General features: G+C 41.8%; 1 protein-coding gene across 5 annotated transcripts in view; it reads left to right on the forward strand.

Annotated features, from left to right (window-relative positions):
* LOC118324338 (IQ motif and SEC7 domain-containing protein 1-like) overlaps positions 1–24773 on the forward strand; it is an 87326-nt gene that overhangs the window by 52550 nt on the left and 10003 nt on the right. For 2 of the 5 annotated variants that reach the window (XM_035656623.1, XM_035656626.1), the window contains exons 4-9: positions 20570–20849; positions 21181–22460; positions 22778–22939; positions 23421–23543; positions 24119–24285; positions 24544–24683. In XM_035656623.1, the coding sequence (XP_035512516.1) occupies positions 20570–20849; positions 21181–22460; positions 22778–22939; positions 23421–23543; positions 24119–24285; positions 24544–24683 (2152 nt within the window). Of the gene's footprint in view, positions 1–7888; positions 8037–14300; positions 14707–19612; positions 19995–20569; positions 20850–21180; positions 22461–22777; positions 22940–23420; positions 23544–24118; positions 24286–24543; positions 24684–24773 lie in introns of those variants that run through there. The other 3 variants (XM_035656627.1, XM_035656625.1, XM_035656624.1) reach the window with 3 other exon arrangements.

A 24773-nucleotide genomic window follows, 5' to 3' on the forward strand; every position in this document is an offset into this window, starting at 1 on the left:
GCACATGAGTTGAATTATTTATAACTATCACTAATACTTGTTATATTATTATTATTATTATTATTATTATTATTATTATTATTATTATTATTTCAGCTGTAGGCTTTTTACCCAGACTGGAGACAGTTCCTTTCAAAATAAGGGCTACTCAAGGCTAGTGACAAATGAATCTTAGAGATCAAACCTGTCTACTCATACAGATCCGAACATGTCTGCCTGCAGCTTAAATGAGCTCCCTCGGGAACTATAGAATAAAGTTTCTCTCCCTCACTATCTGTAGCCCTGGCTCTAAATCCTTTCTCCATGCACATTTTCTCCCTTTTGAAAACAGTAACCCTCCCACTGCTGCTCTACTTTACATCAACTTGTTCCTTGCCCCTCTTGATAAAGACGAGTGGGAGTCTTTTGATCAGTCATATATCCCTAAACCCTACATCACTCTTAGTACAGCATTGACTGTACACTAGCACCATCTGTTGGTAGAGAGAGTTCAGGACAGAGATCAGCCTCGAGGCCTGAGAAAATCCTCATGTGACCACTTGATAATGGTTTTATGTTAATCTTCCTCCCACTGCTTGGATAGTCCATGGCTTTGACTGCATTTTTTTTTAGAAAGAAACAGACAAAGTTAACCATCAAAGTTGTCTCCCTGTTAATGGTCATACATTCAATTGATTCAGGCATTCTGCTGTGAGTAACTCAAGGGCAGAGAACTGAGTAATTAAACAATGGGAGATATTTTAAGTCAAATAAATGAGCAATCCTTAATTCAACTGTGAGCCATCGGTGAGTGGAGAGAGAACAAATTAAGGCAGATGGGGGCTCTTGCCTTGTCTGGAGTCCCACGGAGGCTGCTGCAGCCTTGAAGCCTGTTTCTCTGGCTTTTCTCCCAGATAGATGCTACAGAGATTTACTGCCATGGTTTACACAGTTCTGATATAATAATGATTTTACCGAGAAGCAAAAGTATTATTTTTTAGTGGAATGACTCACAAACCTATGATTTCTGGCCTAAATTATTCTTGAAAATATGTAGAGCAACAAAAAAGAAAAAGTATCTGGCCAGTTTTATTTTTAGCTAGGAAGCAACAACACAAAATGTGTGCTCATTACTGAAAATGTCTACTCTTTGCTCTGTGGGTATTAAGATATTTTCTTCCGCTATGGCCAACTGGACAAAACAGGTCTGAGCAGGACACAACACCAGAGGAAACGTGGAGAGGGAGATGTTTGCAGGATGGCAATCTTAAACGGTGTTACTTACAGATACAGTATCAGCTCCCACATTATATGCCACAGTCACATCCTGTACTCTCACACTTTTTCCTGAAAAAGAAGAATATGTGCAGTAAAAATGAAAAAACTCAAACCCTATTTTTTTAAACAGTGTTGTGTGTGGATGTGAATTGTGTTGTGATTTCCCTTCATATATAAAGAGATGACCTGTTATCTAACTATATTTTGGCTTTTCCCCGGACTGTCTGAGGATGTGTTCTGGTTGAGAGCTCAGATTTCCCCTTTAGCAACACCATGTGTCCTGAAGAGGGAGGGAAAGAAAAAAACAGAAAAACAATCCGTGACCTTGCAGAGCTGCAACACACAGGCTCCGGACATGTCCCCACTGAACCAGCAGCTGAATAAATGACCACAGACGAGGGTAGAGACATATTTCGGGGGGCTGAGATCGATAGGACAGCTGATGGTGGAAAGAGAGAGCGAGAGATAGACTAATGAAAGAAAGAGAGAGATTCAAAGAAAGAGTGAGTCTATGAGAGACACAGCTGAGTGAGGCTGATAAGTGAGGCAGGGGGAGGGTGCTCTGTGTGAGGAGAGCCTCCTCTTTTCATTGACGTTTTAGGGGAATGTGCTGATTAGTGGAGAGTAAATCAGTCAGATGGAGGTTTCCAGTCTCCTGTGCCTGACAGAGCTTGCTAGCGTTCCACTAACCACGGTCACCTTACCTTTCTGTAAAAAGCTGTAGCAATTTGTCATCAAAGCCCGGATCTTGTTTCATGCTGTACGGGCCAACCCGGACACAGATGTGTGCAGGTAGGTGGGCTCTACCCTGTGTGTGTGTGATCTCTCTGGCTGTGAAGTGCAGGTTCATATAGGTTCAGGAGTGGAGACAGCAGCTGTATACATTGTCAGACCCTGCAGGTGTGTGCCGCATGCATGAGAGTAGTGCTACTGAAAATTAATTACCAACAATTTTGATAATTTATGTCATTTATCAAGAAAAAATTCCAAACATTCTCTGTTTCCAGCTTCTCAAATGTGAAGATTTCCTGCTTTTCTCTGTTTTATATCATTGTAAATTGAATACCTTTGGCTTTTACAAATTTTATGGGATATAACAAGCAATGTGAAGACATCACCTTGGGCTCTGGGGAAATTTGATGTGCATTTTCCACTTTTTTTTTACATTTGATTGACAAAAGAATTACTAAAACATAATCAATATAAAATAATAATTAGTTGCAGGGATAAATAGAAAATAAGGATAGATGAATGTGTAAACGTATTTCTTTGGAAAGTATGTAACATAGAGTTGTTGTACACTGGGGAGCCAACGCTCTGTAGTCTGACGTCACACAGTGATGCACAGTGCCAGGAGGGAGGCAGAGTAGTTTGTGTTAATTTGTGACTCTTATTTAGAGTCAAAATAGATCTTTATCAAGGTGCTTTCTATATTTAAGCAAACGTGTGTGAGTTGCCAGCTGCTGTGTACACCACAAAACTCCGACAGGTTGTTTTTTGGCCCTTTGGCCTTTACCATCTCTCTCATTTATGTGCCTCTAAACTGGCCAAGCCCCCCATTTCCATCCCCAACATCTCTCTGACTCGCAGCACATTCCTGCTGATTGTCCTACTCATGTCAAGCATCCTGTTGACATCTTTTCAATGTAACCTATAGCAGGACCTCTGATTATCTGTTTTCACCAATTGTTCATGAAGAGCTTGTGTCCACAGTCCACCCAGACCTGCTCTCATTAGACCTGTTAACAGAATGGATGGCTTAGCGAGGACATAATTAAAGCCTATTAGATGCACTGAGCGTGAGACGGCTTCTCTCTCATCAGTCATGCTGTACGTGAGAATGGCAGGATGATAATACAGAGCTGCACTGTACTCAATGCATGCATACTGCTTTTTCTTTGCCCCCCCTTGCACTCTTTCTCTTTATCACGTGCAACTCACCCTTTCCTCTCTGTCCTTCCCTCAGTCTTTCTCTGCCCTGTGTTTACACTCCATCAAGTCACATGTATTGTTATCTTGTTGTCCTGGTGCAGGACGTTGCTGAGTTACGTTTTGTGGTACAGCAAATAAAAGGCAGATTTCCCCTCTGGGATCATTAGGCACAGTGCAGCAGCTATGAATCTCAATCGTTTTTTTATTACACAGAATTCCTTGGTGTTTCATCAGTAAATGCGAAGTAATCGTAAAAACAGTGAACTGGCTTTTCTGGGTATTGCTGCTCATTATTCTGTATTCTGTATTGTGTCCTGCTTAAACATAATGCTGAGGAGCAAGCATCTCCCAAAAGCATCTTAACCTTACGCTCAACAGATGTTTGTGTGCTTGAACAGGAGGTCCAACAGACAATAAAATGAACCTGCCACACTCACACTGGCCCTCCTGTGCAGCTCAAAGCAGTAACAATGACTGAGCTCTTCTCGCTCAGTTCCAAACACATGAACTGGTTATACAAGGAAAAGGATCTCATCCTGTTATCAGGGTTGGTTTGAGGATGTTACTGTGTTGCTGACTCACCATGTCCCTCCCTCTGAAACTGCTCCTCCCAGCTGTCACTGCAACATCTGCGTAGTATGGTGTACAATGTACCGGTTAAAGGTTTAAGTGAGGCAATTGACCTTCTTTACAAAGTGCGCTTGTTGATCAGGTGAGATGGGGGAATATTTGGAAGGCTGACTGGACTGTGTCCTTTCAATTTATTGCAAACTGAGTGTTTGCAGGGAAGTTTCTATGTAGTTAAGTTAACTAATACCTACTATACTAATACCTACCAGGGAGGCTAGGAGTTTTTTATTAGTATTTTATTTGTATTTGTGTATCCAATATTTAATACACTTATCAAATCCATTTAAGTAATTAAAAAAGTTTGGATTATGTAAGAAACACCACTCATGAATAACTTAAAACTGTAATGTCCTTATATTAACAGTGGATCAGATGACTATGACAATGTCAGAGGGGTTGCTTGAAGTGATGAACCAACAGATAATTATCACCAGCAGTTCCACTAAGCTCTACAGAGCTTTTCAGCTTCTTTTAGCTTGTGGTTTTACAGCCTGCAAATTTTCTAATTTGGTTCACACTCACTGCTCCCATCAACACAATTTTCATCCACAGCAGGCACCTGTTTTAAGCAAAAAAGCTTTAACAAAAAAGCACGCTACCTCCCCAGCACCAATTGCCAGGCCGGCAAGGTTGTTGATGGTGAACATAGGGGAGTATTTAGCAGCTAAACTCAAACTCAAAACATTGACGTTTAAATACTCAATACATTCTGAGAGATATGTAAGATGTATTATGTACATGCTGTATTTGCTATTTAGCAATACCTGCATGTTTTGTGACCTACAGTACATTTTTACTAAATAAAAAGGGAAGAAAGATGTAAGATTAAAGAGATATTCAATAGACTCTGAGCTTAGCAAATTTGGGCATTTTACCAACTGGAACTGGATCGTAAATGGAACCTGCTATCTAAGGCCAAGCCTAGTTGGCTCCGGCTTCTGTTAAATAAATGCACCTATGTGGCTCCAGATTCTTGCCATTAAATTGATATATAATACTTTGTTTGTTTGAGTTCTTTTGTATAGTAATCTTATTACCAGGGAGGAAAATTAGCACCAGCCACATGGCTGGTAGATTTCAGGCAGAAAATAATGATTTAGTATTAAGTGGCTGGGGAATTTGAACATGAATCTATCAGTGGTAGATAAAGTTTATTTCCCACCCTGCTTTATTACTGCACCCTTTTCATACAAGAAGTCACCCTGAGTAAGACGTAAACTCAAAACTGCCGAATATCAGCAGCTCATAATCTGAGGTAGACCAGATGTAAAACAGAGTCAGACTACTCTTTCCCATTGACAAAATATTCCTATTTCCACTGAGGAAATTCTGCCAAGCCAATATATTAAATGTGAACAAAATTGAAGGCCAAGTGAACTCCCAGAATTCAGACTGTAACTGTACTGTAAGATCAGCTAGAGGAAATAGACTCCACCAAAAGAAAAAACATTCTCATATGGCCTATGTTGATTTTTCTGTCAGTCATAGATTACCATGTGGGTGTGAGAAATACTTTCTATTGATACAGCCTCCTGCTTTTGATGGACACGTGAGGCTGTTAGGAAGTTCAGTTGATTAAAATGACACAATTAGGCCTGTCCTCATTCAGTCAAAAGAACCCCAAATCAACAAGTTAAAACCCAACAGTCTCCTGGCTGCACCTTCAACTTCTCAGCCAAATGTTGTAGGATCCGAGAAAATGGAAGATAGAATAACATCCTCTCTACCATCTGATATTTCCACATCCTCGTCCAAGCCCATTTATTTTGGAAGTGTGTATCATGGAAAACCAAGCATTGGTCATACAAACGCATTTGTATTTAATGCTTTTTGTATTGCTCATACTGACAACATCTTAATCACTTTTGTTAAAACTGACATACCCTCAGATGATTACATTTTGTGATGCAATGAATTAGCTGCATAGAGGCCCAGTTTCCTATCCTGGGGGCTTAGAAAGCCGGGATTGGGGCCTCTAATAAGTAATTGAGGGGCTACAGATCAATGTGCCCTGCAGCTTGTAGAAACCTGGGATGTGCTTTTAGCCAATAAAACAGTAAGTTTTATGGAGCGTACATCAAACCTTCAAGGATACAGCCATAGTAGCAGACAGATTTACTCTCTATTTGAACTCCATTCCTTTGTAACGACAGGAATTTGTCTCTTTTTTTAGTCCTCTGATCTGTGCTGGTGTGTTGCAAGGCTTTGTGTTAATGTTGATGTATGATACAGGTGGCTGGCTCTTCTCTAACTTGCCCCTGTAGGACTTGTGTCGTTATTGACTTCCAATGTGTGCTAGAAAGCTTCCAATAAGCTTTGGTTGTGTGTAAATTAAATGGAAGCCAAACAACATTAGCTGCTGTCAGGTAGTTTGTCATGGAGATGGTGAATTAATCCATATGCCCCTGTGTAGCCTTCTTTTCTTGTAAATGCCTTGGCACTGTCTCAAGTGGAGGTTATGGAAGGCATTGAGAGAAATGAAACAATAAACATGGTGCTGTGTAACCCCTCCTCAAGGGGTTGTTATCAAGAATTTGAGCCTGCTTGTTATTCTCAAAATGTCTCTATCGCTCTGTAAAGGCAGACCTCGTGTCCTACCCAGCCTGCCTGAATGGGGCGTATGTTGAAATATAAGATCTGCTGACTTGCACCCACCAGGTCTTGTGGAAATGTGGTATGAATGGAACTTGCACACTCAGGATATCTTGTTCCCCTGGAATATGTCAACATGAATCCATTTCTCAGCACAAAAGGCTTCCTCGGCTTCCTTTTACGTTCCTGAGCAAAAGGAACGTAGATCGAAGATGACTGTTTTATCTCTGTGCTTTTGTTCTGTGATTGATTGCTTCCTGGGTTGTCTTTGCTACTTTGAAAAAAGATTATTCACTGACCAGTTAGTAGTTTTTCTTTTCTAAACTCTAGTTTTGGCTCATTTTCCTCCTGCTGATACCTTGATATACATGTCTAGTGAAGACATAAGCATGAGAGATAGGAATCATCAATTATTTCTCTTTTAATTCAGCTTTCATTGTTGAGGTGCTTTCAATTGTGGCTTTCAATTAATATTTAAATACAACTGATCAAGTTTTCATTGCGGCTGCGAGAAGTTCTTATCACATGTAAACTGATCTTTTGAGTTTTTTTCATGTTTATTCTTTGATGACTTGGTCTGGTAGTTTTCTGCTTGGATGTGCAGAGTTGATGGGGGAAAAAAAACATCAGGACTTCCTTTGACAAATGGGATCCTGACACAGCAGTTTCACTCAGCTACTGACTTTCATTGTTGGTCAAACCTCTTGTGTCTTAGGAACAAAGTGACACAAGTTCTTACTTGATGAACAACAACAGTAAATCCATTTAGATTTGCTTGTCGGTGCTATAAGAAATACTTCTCATTGTTTAATCTATGTTGTCGGATTTCTTCTATTCTTTCTGCTATGTTTAAGGTGATTAATTGACTTGAGAGAACTAAGCTTTACATGAGATTTATCTTTACAGTGAGTACTGTACTCCTCTATGTCATGACTTGTATTTCCATGTTGAAATTTATGATGTGAATTTTATGTCTTCAGCAGGTGACTTATAATCCTCATAGCTGCCTTCACTTACCCACATCTGTATTTAGTCTGCCCGTTTTGGGCACTTTCTCCTAAAATAACATTGTGTTTCCTGAATGATTCTATCACTGTCAGCCTAATGAGGGCCATTAAAATGAAATATGTTTTGTACTTTCACTTCCAAGTGGAACAGAATCTGAAAGAAAACGTTGAAATTCTTTATGAGGCTCAGGGTCATAACTGTGGTTCGTGGGTCCCAACAAGAAAACAACAAATATAATTTGGCAGAGTCTGACATATTGACACATCTCATGGCTACAGGGTAGCCCCTGTTGTTCAGTGACTGTGTTTTCCCTAATCAAAGACTGGAAAGGCGTGATGGAGCAGACATGAGAAAGGCTGCCTTTATACGCAGTGCCAACACAAACAATGGCCTGTGCCAGTGTAGACGGCCGAGCCGGGAGCCGCTCCTTGGGGCTCAATAGCCGTAGTGTTTCTGCTGTAGGCTTCGGATACCACAGAGGCACAGTTGCCTTTGCCAAGGAAGGGTGGCAGAGCACAGCATAAAGTAGCTAGAGAGTCCTGGCTGCGGAGTGCAGGGCTGAAGGAAAGAAAAGCGAGGCAAACTGCTAAAGTGATTAGACAACTGTGTGTGGAGAGGTGAGTACTGGTGGAATATAAGCCATAGCAGACTGAGGGTTATAGGAATGTAGAGGTTTGGATCTGTGTTTCCTCCCTTCATCTGTTTCTCTTCAACATTAATCCCTTATCTGTGGCAGCATATCATGTAGCTGGCTGTGCTTCTGTTATGTAGACAAGTATGCATAGTTGATGCTGAATCACTAATATAAGAGTTAACATCAGTTCAAAACCTTCCATGCAATTAACATATCTGTTTGTCTACTAGAAACTTGTTTATACTACAATCAGCTCTCTAAACCATAACACTATTTTTCATGCTTGACTGCTAATGAAATATTGTGAGTGTTTTGAATGATTGAGCAACACAACATGTTCAGGATCATCAGCTATTTATCTGATCACTGATGCAGTCGGCAATGAATGGAATCTGATTGAAACAGCAATTATTATTATTGTAAGCCTTCCAGTCAATTTACCCAGTTCAATGATGTCATTTGGCTCATGGCTCCAAATTGATTGCAGTGGCAGGCACACAAACACATGCACACACATGCACGTGCAAGCACACACACAGATAACTATTTGAGTCTGGTTTATATCAAGAGAAAGATATGTGTTTTTTTATTATTCTCTTGGATTATGTTGATGGATGGCTTCTGGAAATCAGTTGTGGAGGCAGGATAGTGGAGAGACATGATTTTAAAAGTGTTTGGCTGATGTTATACAAATCAGGAGTCTGTTTGATGATTGATTGGCCACCATGGTGCTATTAGGCCCGGGAGGCAGATGCTTTAGGAAGGTTGTGTGGCTTAAAAATGATTGAAACGAAAGTAGAGATTTGAAGCTTTTGCAGTACTTTTGTACATTAACATTTACATATTTCCATTATCTGTTCAGGGATTGAAAAAAGAAAAACAGTTAATTAAATAATTAGTACACACATGAATCTTCAATTGCTTACACGGCACACTACATAGTTATTTGAATTCCTACAGTATTTTATATAGTTTTTGCATTAAAATAATGCGTTAAAAAATACGAAAAACTTATTTTCTGTTATTTTTGGAGGCAATCTTTACAACTGGGAATGAAGAGGATTGATGTAAGACATGCTGATCATCTTTGCTGTGCCACATTTTCCTGACACAGAGTGAATGTAAACCACAGGACTTTCGCTATGCGACTTGAGACAGGTGTGAGTCTGCCACTGCCTCAAATAGATTATTGCACCAACCCCCCCTACATGTCCCCGCCAACATCTCCGAACCAGAAAAAGCTGATCTTTTTACATCCTGGTGCCTTTGAATAACACAGCCACCCTGCCGACTTGCAACCCTTACAAACACCATGACCTCAGCCGTCCTGAATGACATCACTGCCACATGTCTTCCTCCAGGCCTAGAGTACATCTTCAAGAGAGCATGTAGTATCATTTCTAACCAGTGGATGGCACTGTCACTCTAAGAGCCCACTGTCGAATGGCTCTTATCGTGTAAGTCCTCTGCCGGGCCTGTTTTGTCGGTCTGGCTGTGGTGCCACGCTCCTGTGTCCGTCATGACCACCATGTGTATTTATACACACAGTGGCCTTTGTCACATTTACAGTCAGGGCCGCTCTGAGCACTAACTACTGGAGACACCAGTCTAAGTCTTGCACTGTTCTCCAATTGACCTCAAAATTTCATGGTGTCATTGAAAAACGCTTCACTCAGACATTGCAGACCGATTGCAATGTCTGAGATCTGAGATGAAATCAGCAGTGCATTCAGTTGCCATTCTCTTGTCTTAATGTGCATTCTTCTTCTTGTTCTTCACAGCATTGTTCGTCTCCCTCACAGAGTGTTTACCAGAGCGTGTCACCTCACATGGGTCTATTTTTAGCAGGGGAGAATTGTGCTGTAGTGTTTCTGTGCTGGGGTGGGGCTACTTTGAAGAGCTTCAGAGAAATATGGTATCTGGTAATGGAGTGAAGTGAAAGGAAAATATTGTAAATGGACAAACGGGGCCCGCCTCTAATAATGGTAAAAGTACACAATACATGACCTCTATCTGCCTTTTATAGAGAGTGAGAGAGCGAGATAGCATATGCATGCAGTCAGGAAAAGTACAGCTTTGGAGCCCTGCGTTTGCCACGGTTCCATGAAATATATTTTTTACAGAACTGCATACACAGAAAGGAGTGTATAAACATGTGGTTGAGTTGTAAAGTAAAGGTTTGCCTGGTTTCCATCGTAAGGGTGTCATTTTATTCATGCATTTTCTCTGCCCACTCAGTCATTTTGAGGATGGCAGAGAAATGCCAGAGACAGGTCACTATATGCCCACGAGTCTCCACCCCACCTGACGGGCATATGTCTTTGGAATGTGAGAGGAAACCAGAGAAAACCCACGCAAACACTAAGAGAACAAGGAAAAACTCCACCCAGACAAGATTTAGCAGCAAACCTGGATTCTTCTTGCAGTGTAAGCTGCCCAGATGTCACGTTAATGCTGTTTTTTGATCGGGCTGGGTATAATTACTAGTGGAAATACTTTACCTGGGTTTCAAAACAGATACAAAACAATTTTTAGGTATAGAAACATGGTTCTCATGTTTAAACCTTTTTTATTGAACAAAGGAAGCCAATGTCTCAATTTGAAATGCTCTCTTAACCAAACCAACCGTACAGGATTGTTGACTAAATAAAGTGCAGTCTAAAACCGGGAAAAATGTGATACCTTAATAAAGTTGCTCTCTTAAACCATTGCCTCTCTTAGACTATTATGTCTCTCCATTAAATGCAAAGCTACTGCCAGGAGATGGTCAGCTTATAGCATAAGAAGACTGACGCTACTGAAACTATTTATTTGAAGAATAAGTTAACAAGCTTTCAGTCCTGACCATTCAGTGTTAACTTATGATACTTGGTGCTGCAAAATGTTTCAGACAGTACCAAAAAAGTACTGAGGTTCTACGCCCAGTCCTAGTTGTGGGTCAATGTATCTGGGCTGCTAGCACGAAAAAACAAAAAGACATTTCATTGCTTTGAAATAATGTTTTGACGCAACAAAACTAATCGCAGAAGCCATCTCCTTCAGTTTAGCCTTAGGTTTCCATGTGTCTGGACAAACAGATTGTTTCTATCCGGATTGGAATTCCAAAGTAATGTATGAACAGGAGAAAAGAGAAAATCCTCTCAGACATCACTTGCCACTGATGATCTTTGATCATTCCCATAGGATCCCACAGGCAACACATCTGCTCCAGCTTTGCTGCCAGGATGTGATGAGCAGAGGCAGCATATCCTTTAATTACTCTCATTTCAGCTCTATTTATACATCTGCTGCCAGATCTTTCTTACGCACAAAAATTCTTTGTTCCTAAGAATTTACAGTGAAAATGTGTTTCTTTTTTGTGTTTTTTTTCCCCCCTCCTATACAAAGTCCTCTGTGTTCAAAAAGCTATCCTGGGCCACTACATCTCATTTAGTATGCTGTTGTATCAAACTATGACATCACCCTGTTCTAATTGTTTCCAGACCAGGCAAGGGCTGAGTTTTCATTTTATTTTCCGTTCTAAGCGCAGGTCTCAGTCATTCAGCATCCAGCAAAAGCAGATAATGAGAAACGGTGCATGATGTCATGTAGACAGAGCATGCAGTGCCAAAATCTTGTGACCAAGTTTCCAGGAAGCTCTGCTCATTTCCTTTGCTGTCTTTTCCTCTCTGCTGTCTTGTTTCATTCTCTTTGCAAAGGGAAAATAGTTTTTTGTTCCTCTGATAATATTCAGGTGCTATATGGGGCAGCTGTGGCTCAGGAGGTAGAGCGGGTCGTCCACTAATCGGAACGTTGGCAGTTTGATCCCTGGCTCTTCCACCTGCGTGTCAAAGTTTCCTTCTGCAAGACACAGAACCCCAAATTGCTCCCGGTGCTGTGCATCTGTGTGTGTGAATGTGAATGAATGGATTAGTTTTTGTTTGTGATAAGCGTTTGCCATCACTGTATGAATGTGTGTGAATGGGTGACTGTGGTTGCTACTGTAAAAGCGCTTTGAGAGGCGCTATACACATACAGCCCATTTGCCATTTTACCATCTATATCTGTGGGAATGCACCTGATAAAGGCCTTTGTGTGTAGCTGACCTGCGGATGCCTCTTTGGCCATGTCCCATGTGTAATGTATCTAACTTTCCTTACACTGAAACAAGAAGGAAGAGGAAAAGAAGGGAGGCCAGTGAAAATTAAAGGGGGGGTGATGATAGAGTAGGAGCTGAAATGCAGAGAGACCATATGTATTGAGTTGAAGAAATGGCGTTTTATGAGCAGAAAGTGGGCCTCAGCTTGGAATTCTCAATGACATCATTCTGGAGCAGAGCGCTGTGGAGGAGATGGAGTGGGCCTTCACCAGACGGGACGACTAGACTGGACTGTAACTCTAGAGGAGGAAGAGCGAGACGCAGAGGCAAGCAGACAGAGAGAATTACACAGGCTCACTAAGTGTCCTGAAGTTTGTGCAAACTTTTACAGCTCAACTTTACCTGGAATTTATCTAATTAGAATCAGCAGAGCTCTCCTTGATGGTAAAAACTGATGCTGCCCTTGAGCCTCATGCTGAAACAATCATGTCACGCTTGTGGCTTATAAGCATCACACGATTGCCTTCGAAATGAGACCATGATATTGCTTCATATCTCATTCCCAAACAAATAAACTCTAGTTAGCCACTCCCTGTGGTCCGCCAGCAAAACAAAGCCTGCACTGGGGCTAATATCTGATAACATGCACACATTTCAAAATCTAAATGCCTGCCTCCGTCTGTGCCTCTTGGATGATAACGTGAAACAAAATGATAGAATAACGAGAATGCCAGTTTTATTAAAGGGACGCCCTAAATAGCTTTTTCTCCCTTTTTGGTTTGTTTTGTTTACCGGCACTCAGGAATAAAATGATTATTGTAAGAGTGGTGAGATTGCATGATAGGTGAGATCTGTAAGTGGAGTCTCTGCAGCTCCACAAGGCATTAACAGCTGTAGTCACCAGAGTACATGGCCAAGGTCTCAAACTGAAATAGATCAGTTGGCTAGTTACTGTCTGTCTGCCTTTCTGCACATAATGATTCTGCCTGAGTAACACATTGCAAGTAAGCCTGTGCATATCCCCTGCTGTGATCCTTAACACATGTGAAGATATGTATACATTTTCCTTTTAGTTTTGGTTTGTCTCTTGTACTGCATCCTCCGTTTGTAGTCTCAGAAGACAGTCCAAACAGTCCAGAGAAGGTGATCATTTTAGGGGTTCAGGCTTGTAATTAGAGGACATCAACATCTCCCTCCAGAGACTGGTGTGTGTGTGTGTGTGTAGATGATTTGTGTCCCTGTAAACTGGCTCCATGTGGGAGCCATTCTCCTCTGTTTCCTGTGCCTGTTGTCATTATATAGAAAATATCTTTGACTTGGGGGCTGTTTACCCCAACCCCCTTCTCTCAGAGGGGTGATTAGTCACTGGCCTGTCTCAACAACGCTGGGAAGCCCGGAGACGAGGCACCATCAGCTTGGGGTCTGCTGCGATTGTGAAGCTTTGCAATGATGGCATTTTAGCAGTATGGCATTATCAATAAAATGAATGCAGATTTAAAGGAGGTTGAAAAGATAAGGGCTAGAGGTGGGCAGCCTCTACTCTACTATGATTTTCCGCAGCAGAAAGACAGAATCCTTTCTGCTTCTTTTCTTAGTGCACATGTTAACAGTCACTTTTCAACCCTGAAAGGCTCTATTAATAGAGGTGCTCTCTTGTATTTGCCATCTCTACCCACCAAGTCTTTTTTTCATTCCTGCAAAAAGAAAGGCTAACAAAAGGTACCTCTGACATTCAGACACTCCAAACCCTGTTTCCTCTGACACTATCTTCTTCCTTTTATGCCACTGTCTCCTCATACATTGTCCCTTTACCTGTTTCTCCTTTCCATCACCTTGCTACTTATCTACTAGACCTATAGCACCTAACTGGATCAAGCTGTCACTCTCTCCCCATCCGTTCTCTCTGATCTTTTAATGCCTTGCTGTATCTCTCGACCCTCGCTGTCTCGCGCTCGGCTTTTCATATGTTTTCACATTCTCTGATAACATGACAGAAAACCCTAATTTTCTTTTCCACATCCAGAGTTATTTATGCATCCCTTCCTCGCATGATTAGTGTTGTGTAGGAGGTATTTCATCCCCTTTTCTCTCTTTCTACCCAGCTACAGAGCCACCACTCTCACACACCCCTTTCCTCGCACCCCGCCCCCTTCCATACTGCTCAGGGCCTGGCAAAAACCCACACTCCCCTGTCTCCCAGCCTCCGCCCCCCTTATACTCCTACCAGCCCGGCGCAAGACAAGAAGAAAGAGAAAAAGAAAGAGCTCCATTTGTCTGTCAGAGATTACAGACTGCCACTTAGCACTGACCATTTACGCCTTTCATCCAAAGAGAGCTGCTTCCACAACGCAAAGCAATGGGACCTTCTGCAAGGAGTAAAGAGCCACAAGCTATAGAAGATGGGAGTTGAGATGTGTGTGTCTTTTAGAGAAACCTTTTGGGCAGTTATGGGGACTGGTGAGGGGGACTGCTAATGTTTGGAGTACATCGTCTTGTGAGTGCTGGCCAGCATGTGGTGTTTGCAGTGTAACTCAGAGAAGACCCAGTCGCTGCTGGAACTGGAGCTGAATGGCTGGTAAGAGTAATAGGAGAGTGTAAAATGTGTTTGTTTTAGTGCGTGTGTGGGCGTGCGTGTGCATGTGTGTGTTTTGTCATTGGATGAGGTTACACCAGGTTGCGAGAGCTCATAAGGTTTTACTTAATAAACAGCAGAGAGACATGTTGTCTTGTCTCTCACGCTGAATCAAACTGTCTCTTTGGTGATTTCACATAATGCACTCTAGAAGGTGGAGTAATGTGAAGCTTCCAGCTAAGTCACGAAGATCCTGAATTTTAAAGCAGGGTCTGCCATTTCAATTTTGACTCCCTCACAATGGAAAACAGATCATGTCCCCTCTCTGAGTCACCGTATGCGTGTTGCTATCATGGTGTGTTTAGTCTCACTGTAAAGAATCCATCTGTGAGTTGGATTGCCACCCCCCTGCTCGGCTGAAGGGCATTCCTGTGGTGTGTCGTGGCCCTCCCGCTCACTGGCCGTGACTGTGTGTTTTTTCATAGCTGGATCTTCAAGGGCAGGTGCTGAGTGTAGTGTGTTTAATTATTCATTACAGAAAGATCACGACAGTGGCTCTGTTGTTGCTGTTGTTGTATGAGTCTTGACAGGAGGGAGGTGGAGTGATGCCTTGATTCAGACAGAATGAAGCTTGACAGTTAACCGGGGGAATAGTATTGATTTCTGATTACTTTAGTAAGTAATGATGGCATAAACAAAACATCAAACCACTCATTGCGCTTGCAGTGGAGTATGTTTTAATTTGCGGCATCTGTGCTGTGCTAATTAAGCTTTTATTTTAAATCATCTTGAAAAATCTGAAGCTCTGTGCAACTTGACGAACGCTGTTCATACCAATCAATAATTAGCAGGCTTTATGCCGTAAAACTCTGGTGTCATTTATTCATCAAAATGTTGTGCCTGCTGATTAGCCTCAATAGGTTGTGATTTGAGTTCTCAATCAGCGTAAAACCTTTGGCTCGCACATTACTTGGGTGGATAGAAGCCATTCCGATATCCATAGTACATGTGGATACATGCAAGTACATTCAAAACTGTTGGTTTCTGGTTGGATTAGATGCCAGATGACAGTTTCTAATTTGTACAAACACCCAGGTCCTAAAGCTGTCAAACTGGAGTATACAACTCACAGTAGTTATCAACCACCAGTCTTATGAGGCTCCAGCCGGCTATATACTGTCTACTGCAAACTCTCAAGAGCGATACTGTCAGTCTGCTGGCCAGTGCAGCTCTGAAGTTTGCAGCTGTGTCATACTATAAATCCCCAATCTGCTCCTAGCTGTCTGTTTATAGCTGTTACAAAAGCATCCAGTACTACGGTTATTAGTGTTGAAATTACTGGTATGCCTTTTAATGCTGGACTTCACTCATATGTTACTGTGTGGTCTCCTTCTTACCTGAAAAATCTATTCCCTCTCATCTGTGTTGTGAGAGCTGGTGCATGCATCTGTATTTATGAGCTCTCTGAGTTAATATGAAGGGAGAGAAAACATCTGTTTTTGTTGTGTCTGGAGCACAAGTTGTCAGTGCACACATGGGTGTGATATGGATGTGCTGTTTAATTTGATTAATAGGGTCAGTTCACTAGTTCACTGGCTATATTTTTTTTAAGGCAGGAAATATGACAATGAATTTACATGTGTTGCATTAGTGTTATTACACATATTTTATTTTAATCCCCCCAGGGAAGTTTACTATGGAATCAGATTTCCATCACCATGTGTCTTTTGTGCACCACTGTGAACAAAAATAAACCTTCAAGCACATCATACTTCCTTAGCAACCATGTTGACATTGCAATTGTATATTGCCAATACAAGATGGTGTAACGAGTTCATCCAGCAACACTACTTTCTAACATACATGATTTTACTTAACTTTATTCAGGGTGATTTTTGCATATGTATGCTCACACAGGATTTCCTTCCCAGCAGAAATGTTGCAGTGTTTTCAGTTTTTTCTGATCCCTTAACTTGAAAAAGGCTGGAAACTGGAATTTGTGTTTACATCAATGTTTCTAAAAAATCAGATTGAGTTTATGCCAAAAATAAGTTATATTATATATATATATTATATATAAGTTATATACCATGTTTCAAAGCAGAACTTAGCAGAATAAAAATAACCTGCATAAAATGTACTTAAAAGAGAAAAAACATAACAAAAAATTACACAAAGGCTAAAGTCTAAACCGGTGGGTGAGGAGTAATCAGAGTACTGTTGTGGAAACATTGCATGTGGAAAGATTTTTCTATAAATATTTAGCGTAATGCTCATTTCAGGGGCTTTTATGTACACAATTGAATGAGAAGAGCAAAAAAACAAACTAATCTTAAAACAAAAATTAGAAGTTGATTAGAAGCACATAGCACTTTATAGACTTCTCTGTCGTCTCTGTGACTTTGTTTGGCAGTCATGTTAGTTCCACACTGCCGCCTGCTCTTCCTCCTTAGCTCCAGCCTGCACTTCATTAGCCTTCTTCTATTCCCAGAACTCCTGTAGATGTGACTCCTCTTTTCCGGGATGGAGGAATGTTTCTCCCTCAGGTCTGACTGATGGAATGGGTTGAGGCCTGGGTAGGGGTCTGGGCCTGTTTGTTCAGGATGTGTTGAGAGGGAAGAAGGAAAGAAAGAGAGATGGTCGACCGCCCCCCTAACCCACCCCCCAAATCCCTGGATCCCATGGCTGAAAATCACTGCCAGCTGAGCTGACATGCTTATCCATGCCTACATCAGAACTAACGGGGGCTCCTGGTGGATAAAGAGCCAGACTGAGCGACAGACGCCGTTGAGAAGTCATTGCTAATGTAGTGAGATCATATTTCAGGTAGTGTACGGTCACTGTCGGGGAGTGGTCCTGGGACAACCATCATTGCTTCATCCTTTACCTTTCAACATTGGTTCTACAATGCTCCTACATTACACATACAACATGTTGATATAAATGTTACCAAGACTTGAATTTTGTCTGAATCATGCTTCTGCTTCTTCTCTGGAATAACGTCATGCAACTTCCTGCTCTGTTGTAGTTTTTTTTTTCTTCAACATCCATTATAGCTTAAAACATAAGCTCTTAAAATGCTGCTCTCTCATCCTTTCCCCCTTTTCCCGCCATCATGAGCAACTGACCTCACTCAGTGGAGTATTCAATGACCTCAGAGCAAGAAGTACTGCAGCACTTACTCCTGTTCCCTTTTTTTGTACACCCGCAATCACACACAGTCTGGATGCTTGGTCGGTAGAAAGTGAAGCAGAAAGAACAAAATGGAAGGAAAGATGGTGGCTCCAGGTCCCGTTGGGGAAAGGCAAAGCCAGTGCTGTAGCTGTAATTTTGACTTTGTCCTTGACTGTGTTTGGAAGTGACAGGGTGAGAGAGCACACCCCAGAGGACCACTGTAGTAGCTATTAAAAGCAGCTTGTAGTTTATTGTGTTTTCAGTTATTTAATGTTGACTCAACTCTCATTCCCACAGTTACATTGTCATATTAAATACATTGAAATTGAAATGTATTTTGGTTCATAAATAATTACACAATTAGGCAGAACAATAGAAAGGCAATTACTGCCTACAAAATAGCATGGTAGAAAACAATGCAACAAAACAACATAACATAATGGAACTAAGCGTCTACAGCCATGCTAGCAGCTTCCTGAGGCTGTACACATTAGTGATCTTAACTAAATGCTAACATTAGCATGCTTACCTAGTCTCAATGACAATGCTAACATGCTGATGTTAAGTAGTTCTAATGTTTACCTTGTTCACCATCTTAGTTTAGTATGTAAGCATACCAGCATTTGCTTATTATCCCTAAACAAAGTTCAGCTGAGGCTGAGGCCAAATGCCATTATCATCATATATTTAATATAGAAATCATGAAACCAAGTATTATCACCGGCTGTATTCTGGTGCTGTGACAGCACGCAAGGTGTGACTTTTAACTCCAGGGATGACAGCATCACAGTTTGTCACGACAGATGGTTGGGGAGATTCATCCCAGTGGCGGTTATGCAATGAAGTATGATTTTCACTGTGTTGTGCAAGGTTTTATGTTGTTCCAGCAGTATAAAGGCCTTTTCTTTTGGCCCTGTTGTTGTATGCTGGTCCACACTTCAACATTGTGTGTACCTATATTGCCACAAGGGAGCCAGTTAGCCTTTTTTCACCATGAAGTTTTCCTGTGTCATGGTGGCCTTGGCTGACCCTGAATGGGTCATCTGCACTCTGACAGAAGGGAAGGAGGCCACTTAATGTGATGCACAAGAATTCACTCAGGGATTCAGCATTTGGTGGAAGGGAACACCTGTGTTACTTCAGGACATAATAATATTTCCAGTTGCATCCAAACGCCATCTTAGCTATTGGAATCAGACTAAATATTTTGTTCATGCTGTCTAACAATAATTGGTGGTAGTTTGGCAGCCACAGCAGGCCAACATGTTTTAATAGTCTACACTTGTATTTGGTTGAAAAGCAGAAGTCCTTGAAACCCTTGCAGATATGCAAAGTTGCTCAGTTGTATTAGTTGAAATCACTTACAGCAAGCTTTGAATTTATATTTACCTGACATACTTTGTACTAGACATAAAGTAATGATAGGCTATATTGAACCATGAATGACCATCTCTTGTAAACATTAGTCAGTGTGCTGTGCTTAGTAGTCTTGCCAAGCAGTAAATCTTGATTCAGTGTATTCAGTTTAGAGTAAAACCTTTCTTACACACAAAAAGGGTGAACAAATACATCTGTGGTTTGAACGTTTGACCATTTTCAGTTCCACTTTTTCACTCAGCATTGGTTGTTGCTCGCTGTCTTGAGAAGGAAGTGGATTGTGTACACAATATGGGTGTGTCAAGTCACAGTTCAAACACGTTAAGCTGCCAGTGAACAGTGAACTTACTGTACCGTGGAGGAGAAGAGATGTTAGTTAGTGTAATGTTAGTTAATGAGCAGGTGGGCACCTAATACACCCACGTATCGGCTATTTCTAAGGACCTAAAGGACCGCTGAGGTTGTATTTACTTTGTCATTCTACTCTAAACTGGACTTTGTAACATGTATTGGAACAGTGTGTTGTCGCTCTGGCAAACATGATGTAACTCCCATTGGTCACTGATTGGTCCTTAAGGTGGCATAAACTTTAGTTTCCTGGAGGATCCTTTGTACTCTGGACTTCATTTGGCTGAAAGAATGGTGGACAAGATATGGAGGAAGAGTTGGCATTTTATAGAAAATAGACGGTCTTTTCGCAATAAGCAGTCACCTTGTAATACGGCAGAATGTAAGAGTGAGTGAGTAACCTCTTATTTTTTTTTCACACTATTTGTCTAAGAGGTAATTCCACAAGGACAACGGATGACTCAATGTGTTTTAATATTTAGAGAGTGTTTATGTGGCATTTGTACTTTTTGAATGTAGCACAGCAAAATCGATGGCAGGCTGTATATTTTCAGTAGTCATTACAGATGTATGTATAAGTTTTAGGCAGCTTACAGATGAATATAATGTGGGTTATCTTGTGTATCACTAAGTTGTAGAATCAGCAGGTCCCAGAAATGCCTACATGTTTGCTTCTTTTACACACACACACTCTGCAGTTCACTTCTGTCATGCCATACTTGTTTGTATATTCCATTACCGAGACTAGACTATTGATTAAGACTTTCTTTTAGAAAAGCTTAGGCCATAAATCCCTGAAGTTAAGCTACTTTTTGCTCTGACATTTCATAAGATGGATCAGTAAGACAGCTACGATTAACCTGATAATACTTCAATCACATTCTGACTCACAAATTGGATTTTCATTGACTAATCTTTGTAGCGAGAAGATGAAATCTCTAACCATCCCTTTGTTTTCGTATTGCAGTGTGGAAGGGGATGGACGGCCCAATGAGAGTGGCCCTTCTCTGGATGGTGGAGCCAGTTTTGGCCAGGGCCCGGTGACTCACGGCTCTGCCATCAGCCCTGACCGATTTGACAGCCCGCTTTACAGCCACGGAGTCCAGCCTGGGCCTCAGAGACCCCGTCGGCCCAAGCTCCAGCACTCGCAGTCCATTCTCCGTAAGCAGGCTGAGGAGGAGGCCATCAAGCGGTCCCGCTCGCTCTCTGAGAGCTATGAGCTCTCTGCTGACCTCCAGGACAAACAGGTATTTCAAAGTAGCTTGGAATAATTTGCTTTGGAGTTGGTCAAAGTTTCTTACGGTCTTGTATCATTAGAAATGTCACATGCTATTTTTCTTTAGGAATTGTGTGTGGGTTACTCAGAAACCCAGCTGTGTGAGATTATTACTGGTACAAATAAACCAGGAAAAGCTGTTATTAGATTGTCACAGAACCACTAACAACTGTAAAAAAAGCTAATTATCAGTGGCATCCAGGATGATGACTTTGGAAATCATCTATGGCTAAGAAAACCAATTAAAAATTCAATTGGTGGCACTGTTTCACAGTTTCACATTTACTCCCTATTCTCTCTAGGTGGAGATGCTGGAGCGTAAATATGGTGGACGATTCATAACTCGGCATGCGGCCCGCACCATCCAGACAGCCTTCCGCCAGTATCAGATGAACAAGAACTTTGAACGTCTCAGGAGCTCTATGTCTGAGAACCGTATGTCCAGACGCATTGTTCTCTCCAACATGAGGATGCAGCTCTCATTTGAGGGCCCAGAGAAAGTGCACAGCTCCTACTTTGAAGGGAGGCAGGTGTCCATGACGGAGGATGGCACCCCACTGTCCATGGTGCAGTCTGAATGTGGAGATATAGAGGTCCACCAACAGGCCAACATGGCATCTCACCCAACCCCACAGGGTGACCTGACAGATGCCATCACAGAGCTGGAGGATGCCTTTTCCAGGCAGGTTAAATCTCTGGCTGAGTCGATAGATGATGCACTAAACTGTCGCAGCCTTCAGGGGGATGAGGGTCCTGACCCAGAAGCCATGGGCTGCTCTAAGGTGGAGAGGGAAGTGCCCTATCAGGTGAAGTCCCACCGCAGGGCAGCTGGACGAATGCATGATGAAACGATGGCATCCTATAGTGATGTTACTCTGTTCATCGATGAGGAGGACATGTCCCCCTCTATGGCTCTGTCGAGGTCAGGGGAACAGCCCTGTAGCACAGAATCAGACTTGCGGTTGCGGTCAGTCAACTCCTCTCAGGAGTACTGGCCTGTCGACCCCAAAGATGAGGGTCGTGACACAGACACAAGCTGCCGCAGCACTCCTTCTCTAGAGTGCCAAGAGCAGCGACTTAGAATGGACCATCTTCCTTTATTGACCATAGAACCTCCTAGTGACAGCTCTGTAGAGCTCAGTGACCGGTCTGACCGTGGCTCTGTCAAACGACCGCCTGTGTATGAACCACATGGCCACATTGTAACATCATCCCAGGCAAGCCCTAAACACATTTCCCATGGACCCCCACCACGAGCTTCCTCCCGTGACGATGACGCACCTCTGCGCCACCGCCATCGCCAGCTGGAAAGCCACTTAGCTATCAACGGCTCAGCCAACAGACAGAGTAAGTCAGAATCTGACTTCTCTGATGGGGACAACGACAGCATCAATAGCACATCCAACTCCAATGACACCATCAACTGCAGCTCCGAGTCCTCTTCAAGAGACAGCCTACGAGAGCAAACACTCAGCAAGCAGACTTATCACAAAGAGACTCGCAACAGCTGGGACTCGCCCATCTTCAGTAACGATGTTATTCGCAAGAGATACTACCGCATCGGCCTGAATCTCTTCAACAAGTAGGTACTCAGCTCTGATGGAGCAGGTGCTTGACCAGTGTTTGCAGTGATTAAGGGCCTAGCAAATGGACATGATGTTAGAGAAGCCATTCACTCACTGTGTGTTGTACTATAAACTATAATCAGCTGAATTAATATCAAATTCAATCAGTGTATCAACAGTTAATAGATCATTATGAAAAAACAACACTGATCTAACTTTCCTCAGGAAGTTGGTGATGTGTATTATCTCAGAATTCAAGTTTAGGTAGTAGCAGATTTTTCTTACCAGTTTTTAAATTTACCTGCTTTTAAAATTTGGATTTTGGATTTATCAGGAAGCCAGAGAAGGGCATCCAGTACCTGACTGAGAGAGGATTTATCCCTGACACACCAGTTGGTGTGGCTCACTTCCTGCTGCAGAGGAAGGGGCTCAGCAGGCAGATGATTGGAGAGTTTCTGGGCAACCGGCAGAAACAGTTCAACAGAGATGTCTTGGAGTAAGTATGACTCCACCCCCTCCAACCAAACCTATATATAATTGGATAAAAGTGTGAAGGAAAGATCAAAATGTGTAAAATTAAGTGTAAATATACTGAAGTCCAGGATTTGTCCATGTGCAGATTCCATAATAAACTATAACTTAAGATATGAACAACAAATAAAAGACAGTATGTACCAAAATACTGGGACCATTGCTAAAGATAATTAATAAAGCAAAATGAGAGAGTAACAAGCATGGCACAAAAACTCACTCAAACCCAACTAATTAAGCGCCTCCAGGTGTTAAGAATGACTCATGACATAAATATAACTAGAATCCCTAGTAACATCTTTCATAAATATTGATATATATCCTCCATGATAGAATCTAGGCCAACTAAGCGCTGTAAGATATAAAAGAGTTGGTGGTGGGCAAAAAAACTGTTGAATTCCATGTTTGTATTTCATTCTGTCTCCATCTGTCCCCTTATGTACCAGCTGTGTGGTAGATGAGATGGACTTCCAGGGCATGGAGCTGGACGAAGCTCTCAGGAAATTTCAGAACCACATCCGTGTTCAGGGTGAGGCCCAGAAGGTGGAGCGACTCATCGAAGCCTTCAGGTTAGATCACACACTTACACATAGCATTTACACATATTGATACAGACGAATAATTGCACAGAGAAAACAGAGGGAGAAAAAAGCAATCCTGAGCCACCATTTATTACAATGAATGATTGTGTTTTAGGAAAGACAGGAGAGAAAACACTGATGCTGTGTTCATACTTGCACATTCATTAAATACACTGTCTGTTGCCTGTTGGTTACTGGAACCTGTGCGAAAAATTAATAAACTGCGGTGATCATTGCACCACACAGTTTCTGAATACACATTTCCAAAAAAGGGGCAAACAGCATATGCAATAAACAAGAATGCTTTGTGCTCATAACACTGGAAGCATTTTATGTTAACTTTTATTGATATTTGGAAAGTCATTGGTGCTGGGTTTCCTCACAGCTGTGTTGTCTAGATAATCATTGGTACATAAGGAGAACCAGGTCAACGTGACTTCTGTTTTCTTCTATGCTGAAAACATTTCCTTACCATGAGCGCAATTCTTTTGTGCGTGTTTTGTAATCAGAGTTTGGCTGTAAGTTGAAATGGGTGATTTTGTTCTCCTGTCTCATTTCTCTAGCCAGCGCTACTGCATCTGTAACCCCACCGTGGTGCGGCAGTTTAGAAACCCTGACACCATCTTCATCCTGGCATTTGCCATCATCCTCCTCAACACTGACATGTACAGCCCCAACGTCAAGCCCGAAAGGAAAATGAAGCTGGAGGACTTTATCAAGAATTTAAGAGGTAGCAAAACAATGACTGATATGAAAGGATACACTGCTTTCGAACAACATATATTTACTGATATTTTAAAATGTGCTACATACATAATATATCCTAGGACATATTTTGTCACTTGCAGATTAATGACTTTTTTGCAGAAAAAGAAATTTATTTTATTAATCCTTTCCCATGTATCCTGTTCTGATGTTTTAATAAAATCCTTTAATAAAGCCCTTGACTGTATATTGTAAAGTAAATTGGCTCTCCCCTGTGTGCCAGGTGTGGATGATGGGGAGGATATTCCTAGGGAGACTCTGGTGGGCATCTATGAGAGGATCCGTAAGCGAGAGCTCAAGACGAACGAAGATCACGTCTCACAGGTGCAGAAGGTTGAGAAGCTCATTGTGGGAAAGAAACCAGTGAGTACTGTTTATTATCTACTCTACTAAGTTCACCAAATCATATTATATTTTTCAAGGCATGAAATCAGGGGTGCCCGGTTAGCTCAG

This window comes from Morone saxatilis, unplaced genomic scaffold, assembly GCF_004916995.1.
Source record: "Morone saxatilis isolate NCDOM2014 unplaced genomic scaffold, NCSU_SB_2.0 Contig15, whole genome shotgun sequence".
Lineage (NCBI taxonomy): Eukaryota > Metazoa > Chordata > Actinopteri > Moronidae > Morone > Morone saxatilis.